This window comes from Mixophyes fleayi, chromosome 1 (assembly GCF_038048845.1).
Source record: "Mixophyes fleayi isolate aMixFle1 chromosome 1, aMixFle1.hap1, whole genome shotgun sequence".
In the NCBI taxonomy this organism is placed as follows: Eukaryota; Metazoa; Chordata; class Amphibia; order Anura; family Limnodynastidae; genus Mixophyes; species Mixophyes fleayi.
In genome coordinates, this window is record NC_134402.1 from 133,175,697 (window position 1) to 133,191,292 (window position 15,596).

Genomic DNA, 15,596 nt, shown 5'->3' on the forward strand with positions numbered 1-15,596 from the left:
CTGGCTGACGGCGCCACCTTGTGTCCGGGGCACCAACACCCCAGCCAATAATGGGACACCCTCAACCATGCCACCCGGTCCCGATAACCCAGCAGGAGGCTTGCGAAGCCATCGTATTTTTACCCTGAATGCCTCGTCAAACGCTAGCCACGCCGCAGGTGTGATGAAGTGTGCATTTTGTGCACTGGGTGCAAGTATGTCCACATGTCCCACCCCTCCTGCGGACTGGACTCCCAGTAACCGTCGGCAAATAAATACGCATCCGTAAAGCAGTGTATAGGATTTATAGCTAGTTTTGCCCCCCGCCACCTCCAGAAAGTGCCACGAACACCCTCACACTTGTGAAGCTGCCGGCTGCTGCTCCTCTATGTTTATAACCCGCTAGGTTTGTGGCCTTGGGCTGTGATGTAACAGCCTATGCTAGATATAGTCATCCATGAAGTTTATGGTTAGGTGGGCTATATGTAACCAAAATCCTTTGATTAGCCACAACATTAAAACCACCTTGTGTAGGTCCATCTTGTGCCATCAAAACAGCTCTGACCTATCGGGGCATGGACTCCACAAGACCTCTGAAGGTGTCCTGTGGTATCTGGCACCAAGATGTTGGCAGAAGATTCTTTAAGCCCTGTAAATTGCTAAATTGGACTTGTTTTTCCAGCACATCCCACAGATGCTCGATCGGTTTGAAATCTGGGGAATTTGGAGGCCAATTCAACACCTTGAACTCTGTTATGTTCTTCAAACCATTTCTGAACATGTTTTGCAGTGTGACATGGTGCATTATCCTGCTGAAAGAGGCCACTGCCATCAGGGAATACTGTTGCCATGAAGGGGTGTACTTGGTCTGCAACAATGTTTAGGTAGGTGGTACGTGTTGTAACATCCACATGAATGTCAGGACCCAAGGTTTCCCAGCAGAACATTTTCCAAAGCATCACATTGTCCTTGCCTTCTTCCCATAGTGCATCCTGGTTCCATCTCTTCCCCAGGTAAATGACTCACACGCTCCCGGCCATCCACATGATGTAAAAGAAAATGTGATTCATTAGATCAGACCACCTTCTTCCATTGATTCATGGTCCAGTTGTGGCACTCACGTGCCCATTGTAGGTGCTTCCACGGTCAACTTGGGACAGCTTGGGCACTATGTCCTGTCTGCGGTTACGCAACCCCATATGCAGCAAGTTGCGATGCACTGTGTTCTGAAACCTTTTTGTCATAGCCAGCTTTCACTTTTTCAGTAATTTGTGCTACACGCCCATCAATGAGACTTGGGCGCCCATGACCCTGTCGGTAGTTGTCCTTCCTTGGATCACTTTTGGTAGATACTAACCACTGCATACTGGGAACACCCATACGACCTGCCATTTTGGAGATGCTCTGACCCAGTCGTCTAGCCATCACAATTTGGCCCTTGACAAAGTTGCTCAGATCCTTAAGCTTGCCCATTCTTCCTTTGAAGCTGCTGACAGCCCTTTTGCATTTCACATGACTGGCAGCAGAACTTTCAAGCTGAGCACTATTTGACATCTTTGTACGGAAGTACAAGCCCTGCAGAGCTGAGTAGGAAGGAATAGGGAGCATGAGTAGGCAGATATTTGCAAGTTATTGATTGAAAAATGGAATTCCATAGTTGAGGTGTTTAAAAATGAAAGTAAAAGTTTGATCACTAGAGGGGGTCTATTCAATTGGAGTCTATGGAATCTTGGTTGATGAAACGGAATGATCTCCACTGATGTTAATACAGAGCAAAATGTTTCCCTATGTAGAATTATTAATGTCTTTTATGCTTTGTTATTTGTTTTTTCCATTTGTTATATATTAACAGTTAACATAAATGTATATTCATATTTCCCCATAATAAAAAACAATAAGTGTCCCCTTAATATAATGAAAAATAAAATTTGCCTCTATAAGTTAATTATATCAATGAATAAGGATTACCCCCATAATTTATATGTCAATGGTGTTTCCTCTTATGTTGTATGTAAATGGCAATATAGCTCAATCCGCAGACAGTTTGAGTAATCTCGCCTCTCACTACCACCGCTTTTTCCTGGCTGTTTTTCTGGCGGTTTGTCAAACAGCAACTTAGTAAATCTGACTGTTTGTATTTGATCAAATTTAAAATTGGAATGACGATTTGTAAATTGGTGGTTTGTAAAACTGTGGATTTCAGGCTTTTAACTGGTGGTGTGCCTTTAGCAAATCCGGCGGTTTGAAACAAGCGAAAACTGGTGGTTTCATCAAAACGCCTTTTAGTAAATCTAGCCCCAAGAGTCAGATTGTACAGAAATGGGTCTTCCAAGTCCAAGACTCAGACCACAAAATGAAGTTGGATGCTGGAATGCCTCCCACAACCTCCAGATTGACCAATGGCACACACCGACCAGAGTTTGCTGTCATACTGCATCACATCTGACTGGACCAGGCTTTGGTAATTTAGCATGGGTCCACAAAATACTCAATGGTTGGTCAGTTTGTTCAAGAGAGGCAACTGGCCAACCATATCCGCATGTTTGTGATCATCATTTGCGTTACTTTTTTAATCATGTTAATTAGCTATAGAGAATTATAAAGACAAAATAATTGCTGACAGAGCGCAAAGTAGAACCTATAAGGTGTTGCCGGAAAAAAACCGATTTTGTTTGTTCCTTTCGATTTTACTAAGAGCGCTGTGACTCTTTGATAAATGTATCCACTAGTTTGCTTGCTTATTATGGAATACTGAATTTGAAATACAATACAGTTTTAAGCCAATAAGGATTTTAATCTGGCACTGATCAGTGGAACACAACCCAAAAGAGTAATTTAAGACAAATTTCACTGTCTTTAGAGCTTCGAAACTGACACTTCTCATGATATAGTAAGAATAACATGATGTGTTTCTGATTTTCAGATTTCTGTTCTGGACATCTGGCAGTTCAGTGTCTGTTATTCAGAGATCCAGTCTGAATGGGAGCAATGTGATGTCTGTTACTGAAGTAAATGGGGAGCTAAAGACCCTGGTGCTGGATACAACAGACAAAAAGATATATTGGGTCATGTCTAAACAAGAGGATGCAGAATCCAGTATTGGCACATGCACTTACCATGGGGATTCTGCAAGAGTAATCAAGCATCTAGGACAGTAAGTGTTTATACATTATGTATACTGTTTATGTAACAACTGGGGTGTGTGTTACAGGCTTCAGATAAGCGTCTGAAGAATCCATTCACTGTAATAAGTATAATAAGATAACATACAGAAATGAAGATTATCCTTTTGCATCTAGCATATTCTGAATGTTTAACATTCCCATTAGTCAGATACTCATTAACACCATGTAGCTCATTATTTGCAAAGTGCTTATAACAGTCAATAATCACGAATAACAATATGTTAGGTTTAACTCCTAGTTTCCACATTTCAAGTTTTGTACATGTACAATATTTTGCAATGCCGAGAACAAATTGCAGGTAAGCACACCTTCCAACCGTTCCGATTCAGGTAGGGCAGCCCCGATTTGAGGGCTTTGTCCCGCCATCCTGTTCGGGACAGTTTTGACTGACAAAGATTTTCTAGGACAATCTGATTGTCCTGCAGCGTCCTCTACCAAACACTCCACAAACAACAAGTATAAATGTAATATATTGGCATCAACAAAAAAAATAATATAAGAGGTGACTTATTCATTAAAGTATTTTTTGGGATTTTGCTTGCTATTTTCTAGCTGTTACATATGGGCTTATCCAGTTATAAACGCCCATTGTAGATCTGGAAATAATATATTTAACATACAATACAGATCATGAATTAAACATGTTACAAGAGACCATTGAGGGTTTGGAACTGTGCTTTTCTTTCACTGTCAGTCTGAACCTGCCTATTATTACACATCTTCAACTACATATCATGCTAAGTAAAACCACTAATGCAGCGATTAACCCACTCCCCCAGTTGACAGAATCCTCTTCTGAGAAAGTGCCAGAACGCACATACTCAGAAAAGCCTCCATACTGGAGGTAGTTTGGTGTAGGTGGAGTGGTATGGCCTGGCCCTTCCCCAAATTTAGTTTTTGAGTGGTCCATTCCGCAGGGCTTAACACACTGGAGTGTGTTAATAATGTTAGACGACTGCCCCTAAGCCACAGCAGCCATCCAGTCAGTGTTATGAAAACAATGCATTAAGCATTGTACACTGTACATTTAAAATTGGTGTCAACTCCTGTGTTAATCACATGGCCATTATCAGTACTGGCAGGGCTGAGTTTCTCTGGAAACCTGGTACTCCCAGGATTCTGTCACTTGAGGGTATGGGAGTTCATAAATACAATCATTTTAACTGTAGTTCTTTAATTTGTACGCTATTATCCTTTATGACTAGAGCAGTGTTTCCCAAACTCAGTCCTCATGGACCCCTAACAGTGCATGTTTTCTATATCTCCTTGCTGGAGCACAGGTGTACCCATTAATGACTGACACATTTTAATTATACCACCTGTGGATCTGTTACAATGTGTCAGTCAGTAATGATCACACCTGTGCTCCAGCAAAGAGCTATGGAAAACATGCACTGTTAGGGGTCCCTAAGGACTGAGTTTGGGAAACACTGGACTAGAGAGTATTTCAGTAAATATAAATAATGTGGAATAACTTGTTTTTAAAAGCATTTAACAAATTCAGGTCTATGTGTTTTCATTAACATTGTCCAAATGAGAACTATGAACCCATCTGTAACAAAATGAAATGCACAATCCTAGCAGTGTTAAGCTATTGCCACTAGTATTTTTGAATGGTGCATATTCCCATATACCAAAACAGAAGCTGTTGTCAGGTCCTGATTAGTGGAAAGGCCACATAGGCCCAAGCCTAGGAACAGCGTAGGCGCAAGCACAGATCTATGGTAACTTTGCTAGCCTTTATTGGTTTTCTATTTTGTACAAATGTAATACTTGCCTATTTTTGCATTTTAACTTAAGTAGAATTAGTTTTCAATTACTTGCATTAATTTAATATTTATTTATTTATTGTTAAAGATGGGATACTGTAGGGGCTTGAACCATGGTGCACTAAAAAATAGCCAAGGACAGTGGAAAATATAAATCCAGGCCTAGCTGTCACCACCTTGTTTAGTGACACATAGCACTCCATAAGAAATGTTGTTTTCTGTGGCACATGAGAAGTTCAGAGTGCTTCAGCTATGAGAATACTTCAGGCATTACTGCTGAAGCACTCTAAGGGGTATATTTACTAAACTACGGGATTGAAAAAGTGGAGATATTGCCTATAGCAAACAATCAGATTCTAGCTATCATTTTGTAGAATGCACTAAAAGTGGAGATATTGCCTATAGCAACCAATCAGATTCTAGTTATCATTTTGTAGAACGCACTAAATAAATGATAACTAGAATCTGATTGGCTGCTATAGGCAACATCTCCACTTTCTTAAACCCGCAATTTAGTAAATATACCCATAAATCAATCAGCTATGAAAAGGAAAAAGTGTTCACCATTTTACAATTTTATGCTACTTTTTTATATTTTCTAACCCTGTTGGATATGTTCCCATATTTACCTATATTTATTGAGAACTTCTCTTGGGAAAACACCATCTTCTCCTGGTTAGAGTGAGCCAATTTTCAAGGGTTTGCATGGCAGACTGTGTGAAATACCTGGTACACTCCTATTTATTAAATCAGACAGGAGATGCGGAAAACACTTCTGCAGTGCTCTTGGGCTCTTCTGTTGGCACCTGGGAGTGATATAATAACAACTCCCACCATCCATAGGAAGCTGAACATAATAGTTCAATTTAGGAGGAGATATCCATTCAACCTTATTCTGCCTATACAAACACAAACTGTTTGTGATTGGCTGCTGGCAAAGTGGACACCCCAATCCTGCATTGATTTACTAACAGGCAGCGCCAGTGAGGGGATGCTGTTTCTCCATTTGGAATGCGATGGATAAAGACAGAAGAATAGAAGATTTGAATTACCATTTGGACTACACTGTGGACGTTTATTTATTTTTACTGTTTTGCTATTTGGTAGTATAAGAACCAGTGTCCACTGTATTGGGAACATGGTGATGACAAAGTTGCAACTTCAGGTGTCTAAGTCTTGTTCATTACTCCAGTCCTCATAGTCCAGTGAGGCCGAGATGAGAGATCCAGTACTTTTCAGAGCAGAAGTAGTAGTCTCTAAATTGTGGATGGGGCATGCTGTGTTTTGCAACCTGCCCATAGAGGCACCAGCCCAACACTTTTATGCTAGTATAAGCATGGAAACAGGGATAGGTGTGACCCCATACCCACTTCCTACTGCCAGTCGGGAGTGAAGTAAATGTAATTTGATTGCTGCCTGACCTATTCACTTACGTTAACTGTAAATTAACACAAGTGAGTAAATGAAATGTGACCCCCCCCCTCCGTTCTCGAGTGTATGTGATGGTTGAACACAGCATGTCAAACAAGAACATGTTCTGTCGATCATCAATATATTGAAGAATTTTGTGTTCATTACACAGGATAGTGAAGCAGACAGTAATGAGTAGAACATCATTTTAGACCTTTCCCTACATTTTTGGGGGGTGTTTGCCTTTGAAAAAATAACTATTAAAACTTGAAAATTTAGCAGAACCATACTAATGAAAAATGTAAAAAAATTGATTGGAATCACTTTGTCCCAATTGCATACTCTCTAAAGCTGCGATTTTTAGTAGTTTCCATTGAATTAAAAAGGGTGACGTCACCAGTGATGTTCATAGTTTCATTCATTTCAATGGGCCCATTCATTTCAATGTAGTTACTACATGTAGAAACTCCATTAAAAAGATTGGGCTCACTGAAATGCATGTGAAAAGCTCTATCTATGAAGTATTTTCATTACTAGCCAAATGGGCTAGCTATAGAAAAGTCTGACATTTAAACACCATGCTGCAGGCATCAAGGCTATTCCAAAAAGTTCCTGCTTTTTATAGGGGGTGGGTCGTGGTTGGTTTCAATGTTCCTTAATTCCATAGTAGTAGATGTCACGGTAGGACTGCAGGAGGTGTTACCGACGGGTATTGACACAACTAAGGAGGCATGGAGTCTAATGTACCCCGGTACTCACCAGGAAGGAGGTATGGACTTGGCTGCATGAGGTGCGCAGGTCGCGGTTCTCCAAGTTAGTTACCAGTGCGGTAGTGTGGAACAGGAATAGTCGAACAGTCCGGGTCAGAATCAGAACAGGAACAAAGTACCCAAGGATAATGCAAAGAATAGTCAGAGGGAAGCCAGAGGTCAGAAACAAACAGACGAGTACGGTACCAGGGATAACACCTAGTAGTCCGGAGATCAAGCCAAAGGTCAGAGTCAAAACACAATGCTGGAATAGGAACAAAAGGATGGAGCTAGTGAACCAATTCTCTAGCGCTAGATACAGCCAGAAGAAGGTTTAAAAAGAGGGAAGTACACCTTGACTGGCGCTGCGGTTTTCGGCGGTCAGAACGCAACCAACCACTAAGCAGGTAAAGAGAGTCTCTAGTCGCTATGTGATGGAATGCGATGCTCTGCGGATACATGCACAGGATAAGTACGCGGAACCAGGAAGTGTGTCCCGTTGCTAGGCAGCGGGGCGCCATCAGTGAGAACATGTAGGCGTCCATCCCTGACACCTAGGAGAAGTGCGGGGACGGTGCCTGACAGTAGATCTTTAACTGAGTGGTTAATTCAAGTGTTAACAAATTATGCTGAATTTTGAAAGTTCCTACTGTAATTATATGATTTAAATTGTAGCAAGTGTTCACTATTAAGCATAATCAAATTGCTAACAAATCAATTAATCACTGTGGGACATGGCAATGGAAAAAATGCAGGATCATATGGAACTGACCTGAGATCTCCATAAGGGTGTCCAAATATCAGACTAATTCCATAAACAGTTTTCCACTTTCATTTTAATGCGCCCATTCTTTTTAATGGAGTTATTAACACACCTGTGCAAATCTTGAAATTAATGAGCCCATTCATTTCAATGCTTGTACATACATAAAAGGCTGTTTTTTCTATCGACTCGGTTTTGAACTTTTCTCAAGTATCTGAAATAGATGAAAAAAATGTTTCATGATATCCAAGATCGATTCACTAAATTGATCTTTCACAGATTCATCTGCTCTATACACGTCACTGAGAAAGCAGTGACTTCAGTTATTATGTGACATTGGGACATTTTATTACCAAGGTTTGGAAAACTGGTAATTTATAGTTTATCTAGTTTAATGTATTGATTTGCCTTTAATAGATATGGAATTTGACCTGTATATCACAAAAAAAACTGATTTTCCTCACTGTTTCTATAAATTGACCTTTAGGAGATGACCTAGAAAATATGACATTTTGGTTGACAGCATAATATATTTAAATAGTCTCACAATCAATTCTTTGAGTCCTCCATAAACTGCTGCACTACTGCCATTCAGAGTACATTGCAGTTGAACCCCTTTACCTGTATTCCACACTGTACATGGTACTGTACATGGTACTGTACATGGTATAATGGTCCTTGTGCGGGTTATTAGACCAGGCCAGCGATGGATGTCCACCTGTTGGATAACTATGATTCCAAGTTTGCCCTGTCTAACCCTTTCTCCCACTTTGCATAAAGTTAATAAATGATTGGACAGTCAACTTGGTCACAAGTGGGACTGGTCCATTGTGGATTTACCCAGCCACCTGTTGGACCCATCATTGGATTAAGCATACTTTCCATAATCCTGCCATGCACAACTTTACTAGTACAGCAGCCATGTACCCAAGAAAGCAGATATTTGATTAAAGTTTTTATAACATTTAGAATTGATTAATTATACATCTTTTCTCTCAATTTCTTAGTTCTTCAAGAGAAAGCATTTTGGGTCTTTCCCTGTTCTCTGATCATATCTACTATTCAGAAAGGAAATCTGCTTCTATCCGAGGCATAAATAAATACACTGGGAAGGATTCTGTTAAAATTACCTTAAAACCAACCATTGTAGACATCACTGATATAAAAGTAGTCCCTCAAGTGATATACTTCAGTGCATCTAATCACTCTTACAGGTCTGGTAAGTTGACATGCTATGAATTTGAGAAATGTATTTTATTTATTACCGTTGCAACTTGGTGAAGGAGACGGTACCAACTAAATCCCATTTACTAAAAACAGGTGCACAGATAACAACCCAAATGGTACTGTAACCCATAGCAACCAATTAGATATTTGCTTTCTTTTTGACCTTTAATATAAGATCGGTAGCAAAATGATATTTTGCACCTATTTTAAGTTCTTCCAGTGTCAGTGGTCCATGTTACCTTACTATTGGTCTAGTTCGCTAATAGTAATGATTACAAATATCATACTTCACTGCTGAAAAATGTTTATGCTTTGTCGTTTTATAGCCTAGAATTTAATGGATAGAATGCACTAAAGTTTCCGGTATTTCTATCTTCATTTTATCATATATGCACATCCAACCCCCCCAAAAAATGAAAATGTATCCTAGATAAGTATAGAATATGAATTAGAATATGAATTGATTGCAAATTCCTAGCAGCTTGGTTTGAGATAAACACATTAAGATTTAAGAAAGTGCAAAACTGAGATCCCGTAGTGTAAGTAACGCTTACTGACCTCATGCAAACGCACCCAGTTTTATGTGACGAGAACGTAGTGTGCACATTAAAATAGCACTGCCTGCAGGGTACAACATTTTGCCTGGTTTAACAGCAAAAGATAGTAGACATATCAGAGACATTAATAACCAAATGGGGGCTATCTGCTTACAAGAAAATTAGATTTTGTCTTCTGGGACAAGATGTTTAAATGAGATTATAGGGATAAAGGTGGTGCAATTAAAGGGGCATGCCGTGGTTTGTTGCAGAATAACTTCTTCACATTTCCTTTGAGGTGGTGGAATCAAAGCCTCATTTTACCCCATTTGCATTTGATTTCTACATGTAATTCTACCAATGCATTTCTATAATTACTACCTATAGATACAAGTAATCAATATAATACCAAACCCCCATCAATCTAATTGTTAATTTAAGACATATATGATGCTAAACTAAACAGTATTTAATTAGCAGTATAATTCTGGGGTCAGAGACGAACACATTGAACTAGTCTAATAATTGTATAATTCTGGGGTCAGAGGCGAGCACGTTGAACTAGTCTTATGAATTGTATAAATCTGGTGTCAGAAGCGAGCACATTGAACTAGTCTTATGACATGTATAATTCTGGGGTCAGAGGCGAGCACATTGAACTAGTCTTATGAATTGTATAATTCTGGGGTCAGAGGCGAGCACATTGAACTAGTCTTATGAATTGTATAATTCTGGGGTCAGAAGCAAGCACATTGAACTAGTCTTATGAATAGTATATTTCTGGGGTCAGAAACGAGCACATTGAACTAGTCTAATAATTGTATAATTCTGGGGTCAGAGGCGAGCACATTGAACTAGTCTAATAATTGTATAATTCTGGGGTCAGAAGCGAGCACATTGAACTAGTCTAATAATTGTATAATTCTGGGGTCAGAAGCGAGCACATTGAACTAGTCTAATAATTGTATAATTCTGGGGTCAGAGGCAAGCACATTGAACTAGTCTTATGAATTGTATAATTCTGGGGTCAGAGGCGAGCACATTGAACTAGTCTTATGAATAGTATATTTCTGGGGTCAGAAACGAGCACATTGAACTAGTCTAATAATTGTATAATTCTGGGGTCAGAGGCGAGCACATTGAACTAGTCTTATAAATTGTATAATTCTGGGGTCAGAAGCGAGCACATTGAACTAGTCTAATAATTTTATAATTCTGGGGTCAGAGGCGAGCACATTGAACTAGTCTAATAATTGTATAGTTCTGGGGTCAGAAGCGAGCACATTGAACTAGTCTAATAATTGTATAATTCTGGGGTCAGAGGCAAGCACATTGAACTAGTCTTATGAATTGTATAATTCTCGGGTCAGAGGCGAGCACATTAAACTAGTCTTATAAATTGTATAATTCTGGGGTCAGAGGTGAGCACATTGAACTAGTCTTACGAATTGTATAATTCTGGGGTCAGAGGCGAGCACATTGAACTAGTCTTATAAATTGTATAATTCTGGGGTCAGAGGCGAGCACATTGAACTAGTCTAATAATTGTATAATTCTGGGGTCAGAGACGAGCACATTAAACTAGTCTTATAAATTGTATAATTCTGGGGTCAGAGGCGAGCACATTGAACTAGTCTTATAAATTGTATAATTCTGGGGTCAGAGGCGAGCACATTGAACTAGTCTAATAATTGTATAATTCTCGGGTCAGAGGCGAGCACATTAAACTAGTCTTATAAATTGTATAATTCTGGGGTCAGAGGTGAGCACATTGAACTAGTCTTACGAATTGTATAATTCTGGGGTCAGAGGCGAGCACATTGAACTAGTCTTATAAATTGTATAATTCTGGGGTCAGAGGCGAGCACATTGAACTAGTCTAATAATTGTATAATTCTGGGGTCAGAGGCGAGCACATTGAACTAGTCTTATGAATTGTATAATTCTGGGGTCAGAAGCGAGCACATTGAACTAATCTTATGAATTGTATAATTCTGGGGTCAGAAGCGAGCACATTGAACTAGTCTTATGAATTGTATAATTCTGGGGTCAGAAACGAGCACATTGAACTAGTCTTATGAATAGTATATTTCTGGAGTCAGAAACGAGCACATTGAACTAGTCTAATAATTGTATAATTCTGGGGCCAGAGGCGAGCACATTGAACTAGTCTTATAAATTGAATAATTTCGGGGTCAGAGGCGAGCACATTGAACTAGTCTTATAAATTGTATAATTCTGGGGTCAGAGGCGAGCACATTGAACTAGTCTTATAAATTGTATAATTCTGGGGTCAGAGGCGAGCACATTGAACTAGTCTAATAATTGTATAATTCTGGGGTCAGAGGCGAGCACATTGAACTAGTCTAATAATTGTATAATTCTGGGGTCAGAGGGGAGCACATTGAACTAGTCTTATAAATTGTATAATTCTGGGGTCAGAGGCGAGCACATTGAACTAGTCTAATAATTGTATAATTCTGGGGTCAGAAGCGAGCACATTGAACTAGTCTAATAATTGTATAATTCTGGGGTCAGAGGCGAGCACATTGAACTAGTCTTATGAATTGTATAATTCTCGGGTCAGAGGCGAGCACATTGAACTAGTCTTATAAATTGTATAATTCTGGGGTCAGAGGCGAGCACATTGAACTAGTCTAATAATTGTATAATTCTGGGGTCAGAGGCGAGCACATTGAACTAGTCTTATGAATTGCATAATTCTGGGGTCAGAGGCGAGCACATTGAACTAGTCTTATAAATTGTATAATTCTGGGGTCAGAGGTGAGCACATTGAACTAGTCTTACGAATTGTATAATTCTGGGGTCAGAGGCGAGCACATTGAACTAGTCTTATAAATTGTATAATTCTGGGGTCAGAGGCGAGCACATTGAACTAGTCTTATGAATTGTATAATTCTGGGGTCAGAAGCAAGCACATTGAACTAGTCTTATGAATAGTATATTTCTGGGGTCAGAAACGAGCACATTGAACTAGTCTAATAATTGTATAATTCTGGGGTCAGAGGCGAGCACATTGAACTAGTCTAATAATTGTATAATTCTGGGGTCAGAAGCGAGCACATTGAACTAGTCTAATAATTGTATAATTCTGGGGTCAGAAGCGAGCACATTGAACTAGTCTAATAATTGTATAATTCTGGGGTCAGAGGCAAGCACATTGAACTAGTCTTATGAATTGTATAATTCTGGGGTCAGAGGCGAGCACATTGAACTAGTCTTATGAATAGTATATTTCTGGGGTCAGAAACGAGCACATTGAACTAGTCTAATAATTGTATAATTCTGGGGTCAGAGGCGAGCACATTGAACTAGTCTTATAAATTGTATAATTCTGGGGTCAGAAGCGAGCACATTGAACTAGTCTAATAATTTTATAATTCTGGGGTCAGAGGCGAGCACATTGAACTAGTCTAATAATTGTATAGTTCTGGGGTCAGAAGCGAGCACATTGAACTAGTCTAATAATTGTATAATTCTGGGGTCAGAGGCAAGCACATTGAACTAGTCTTATGAATTGTATAATTCTCGGGTCAGAGGCGAGCACATTAAACTAGTCTTATAAATTGTATAATTCTGGGGTCAGAGGTGAGCACATTGAACTAGTCTTACGAATTGTATAATTCTGGGGTCAGAGGCGAGCACATTGAACTAGTCTTATAAATTGTATAATTCTGGGGTCAGAGGCGAGCACATTGAACTAGTCTAATAATTGTATAATTCTGGGGTCAGAGACGAGCACATTAAACTAGTCTTATAAATTGTATAATTCTGGGGTCAGAGGCGAGCACATTGAACTAGTCTTATAAATTGTATAATTCTGGGGTCAGAGGCGAGCACATTGAACTAGTCTAATAATTGTATAATTCTCGGGTCAGAGGCGAGCACATTAAACTAGTCTTATAAATTGTATAATTCTGGGGTCAGAGGTGAGCACATTGAACTAGTCTTACGAATTGTATAATTCTGGGGTCAGAGGCGAGCACATTGAACTAGTCTTATAAATTGTATAATTCTGGGGTCAGAGGCGAGCACATTGAACTAGTCTAATAATTGTATAATTCTGGGGTCAGAGGCGAGCACATTGAACTAGTCTTATGAATTGTATAATTCTGGGGTCAGAAGCGAGCACATTGAACTAATCTTATGAATTGTATAATTCTGGGGTCAGAAGCGAGCACATTGAACTAGTCTTATGAATTGTATAATTCTGGGGTCAGAAACGAGCACATTGAACTAGTCTTATGAATAGTATATTTCTGGAGTCAGAAACGAGCACATTGAACTAGTCTAATAATTGTATAATTCTGGGGCCAGAGGCGAGCACATTGAACTAGTCTTATAAATTGAATAATTTCGGGGTCAGAGGCGAGCACATTGAACTAGTCTTATAAATTGTATAATTCTGGGGTCAGAGGCGAGCACATTGAACTAGTCTTATAAATTGTATAATTCTGGGGTCAGAGGCGAGCACATTGAACTAGTCTAATAATTGTATAATTCTGGGGTCAGAGGCGAGCACATTGAACTAGTCTAATAATTGTATAATTCTGGGGTCAGAGGGGAGCACATTGAACTAGTCTTATAAATTGTATAATTCTGGGGTCAGAGGCGAGCACATTGAACTAGTCTAATAATTGTATAATTCTGGGGTCAGAAGCGAGCACATTGAACTAGTCTAATAATTGTATAATTCTGGGGTCAGAGGCGAGCACATTGAACTAGTCTTATGAATTGTATAATTCTCGGGTCAGAGGCGAGCACATTGAACTAGTCTTATAAATTGTATAATTCTGGGGTCAGAGGCGAGCACATTGAACTAGTCTAATAATTGTATAATTCTGGGGTCAGAGGCGAGCACATTGAACTAGTCTTATGAATTGCATAATTCTGGGGTCAGAGGCGAGCACATTGAACTAGTCTTATAAATTGTATAATTCTGGGGTCAGAGGTGAGCACATTGAACTAGTCTTACGAATTGTATAATTCTGGGGTCAGAGGCGAGCACATTGAACTAGTCTTATAAATTGTATAATTCTGGGGTCAGAGGCGAGCACATTGAACTAGTCTAATAATTGTATAATTCTGGGGTCAGAAGCGAGCACATTGAACTAGTCTTATGAATTGTATAATTCTGGTGTCAGAGGCGAGCACATTGAACTAGTCTTATAAATTGTATAATTCTGGGGTCAGAGGCGAGCACATTGAACTAGTCTAATAATTGTATAATTCTGGGGTCAGAGGCGAGCACATTGAACTAGTCTTATGAATTGTATAATTCTGGGGTTAGAAGTGAGCACATTGAACTAGTCTTATGAATTGTATAATTCTGGGGTCAGAGGCGAGCACATTGAACTAGTCTTATGAATTGTATAATTCTGGGGTCAGAAGCAAGCACATTGAACTAGTCTTATGAATAGTATATTTCTGGGGTCAGAAACGAGCACATTGAACTAGTCTAATAATTGTATAATTCTGGGGTCAGAGGCGAGCACATTGAACTAGTCTTATAAATTGTATAATTCTGGGGTCAGAAGCGAGCACATTGAACTAGTCTAATAATTGTATAATTCTGGGGTCAGAGGCGAGCACATTGAACTAGTCTAATAATTGTATAATTCTGGGGTCAGAAGCGAGCACATTGAACTAGTCTAATAATTGTATAATTCTGGGGTCAGAGGTAAGCACATTGAACTAGTCTTATGAATTGTATAATTCTCGGGTCAGAGGCGAGCACATTGAACTAGTCTTATGAATAGTATATTTCTGGGGTCAGAAACGAGCACATTGAACTAGTCTAATAATTGTATAATTCTGGGGTCAGAGGCGAGCACATTGAACTAGTCTAATAATTGTATAATTCTGGGGTCAGAAGCGAGCACATTGAACTAGTCTAATAATTGTATAATTCTGGGGTCAGAGGCAAGCACATTGAACTAGTCTTATGAATTGTATAA

General features: G+C 39.3%; 1 protein-coding gene across 8 annotated transcripts in view; it reads left to right on the forward strand.

Annotated features, from left to right (window-relative positions):
- Nucleotides 1-15,596, forward strand: part of EGF (epidermal growth factor) — a 150,562-nt gene that overhangs the window by 46,772 nt on the left and 88,194 nt on the right. For 7 of the 8 annotated variants that reach the window (XM_075200586.1, XM_075200592.1, XM_075200601.1 and 4 more), the window contains 2 exons: nt 2,903-3,133; nt 8,863-9,074. In XM_075200586.1, the coding sequence (XP_075056687.1) occupies nt 2,903-3,133; nt 8,863-9,074 (443 nt within the window). Of the gene's footprint in view, nt 1-754; nt 864-2,902; nt 3,134-8,862; nt 9,075-15,596 lie in introns of those variants that run through there. The other variant, XM_075200617.1, reaches the window with a different exon arrangement.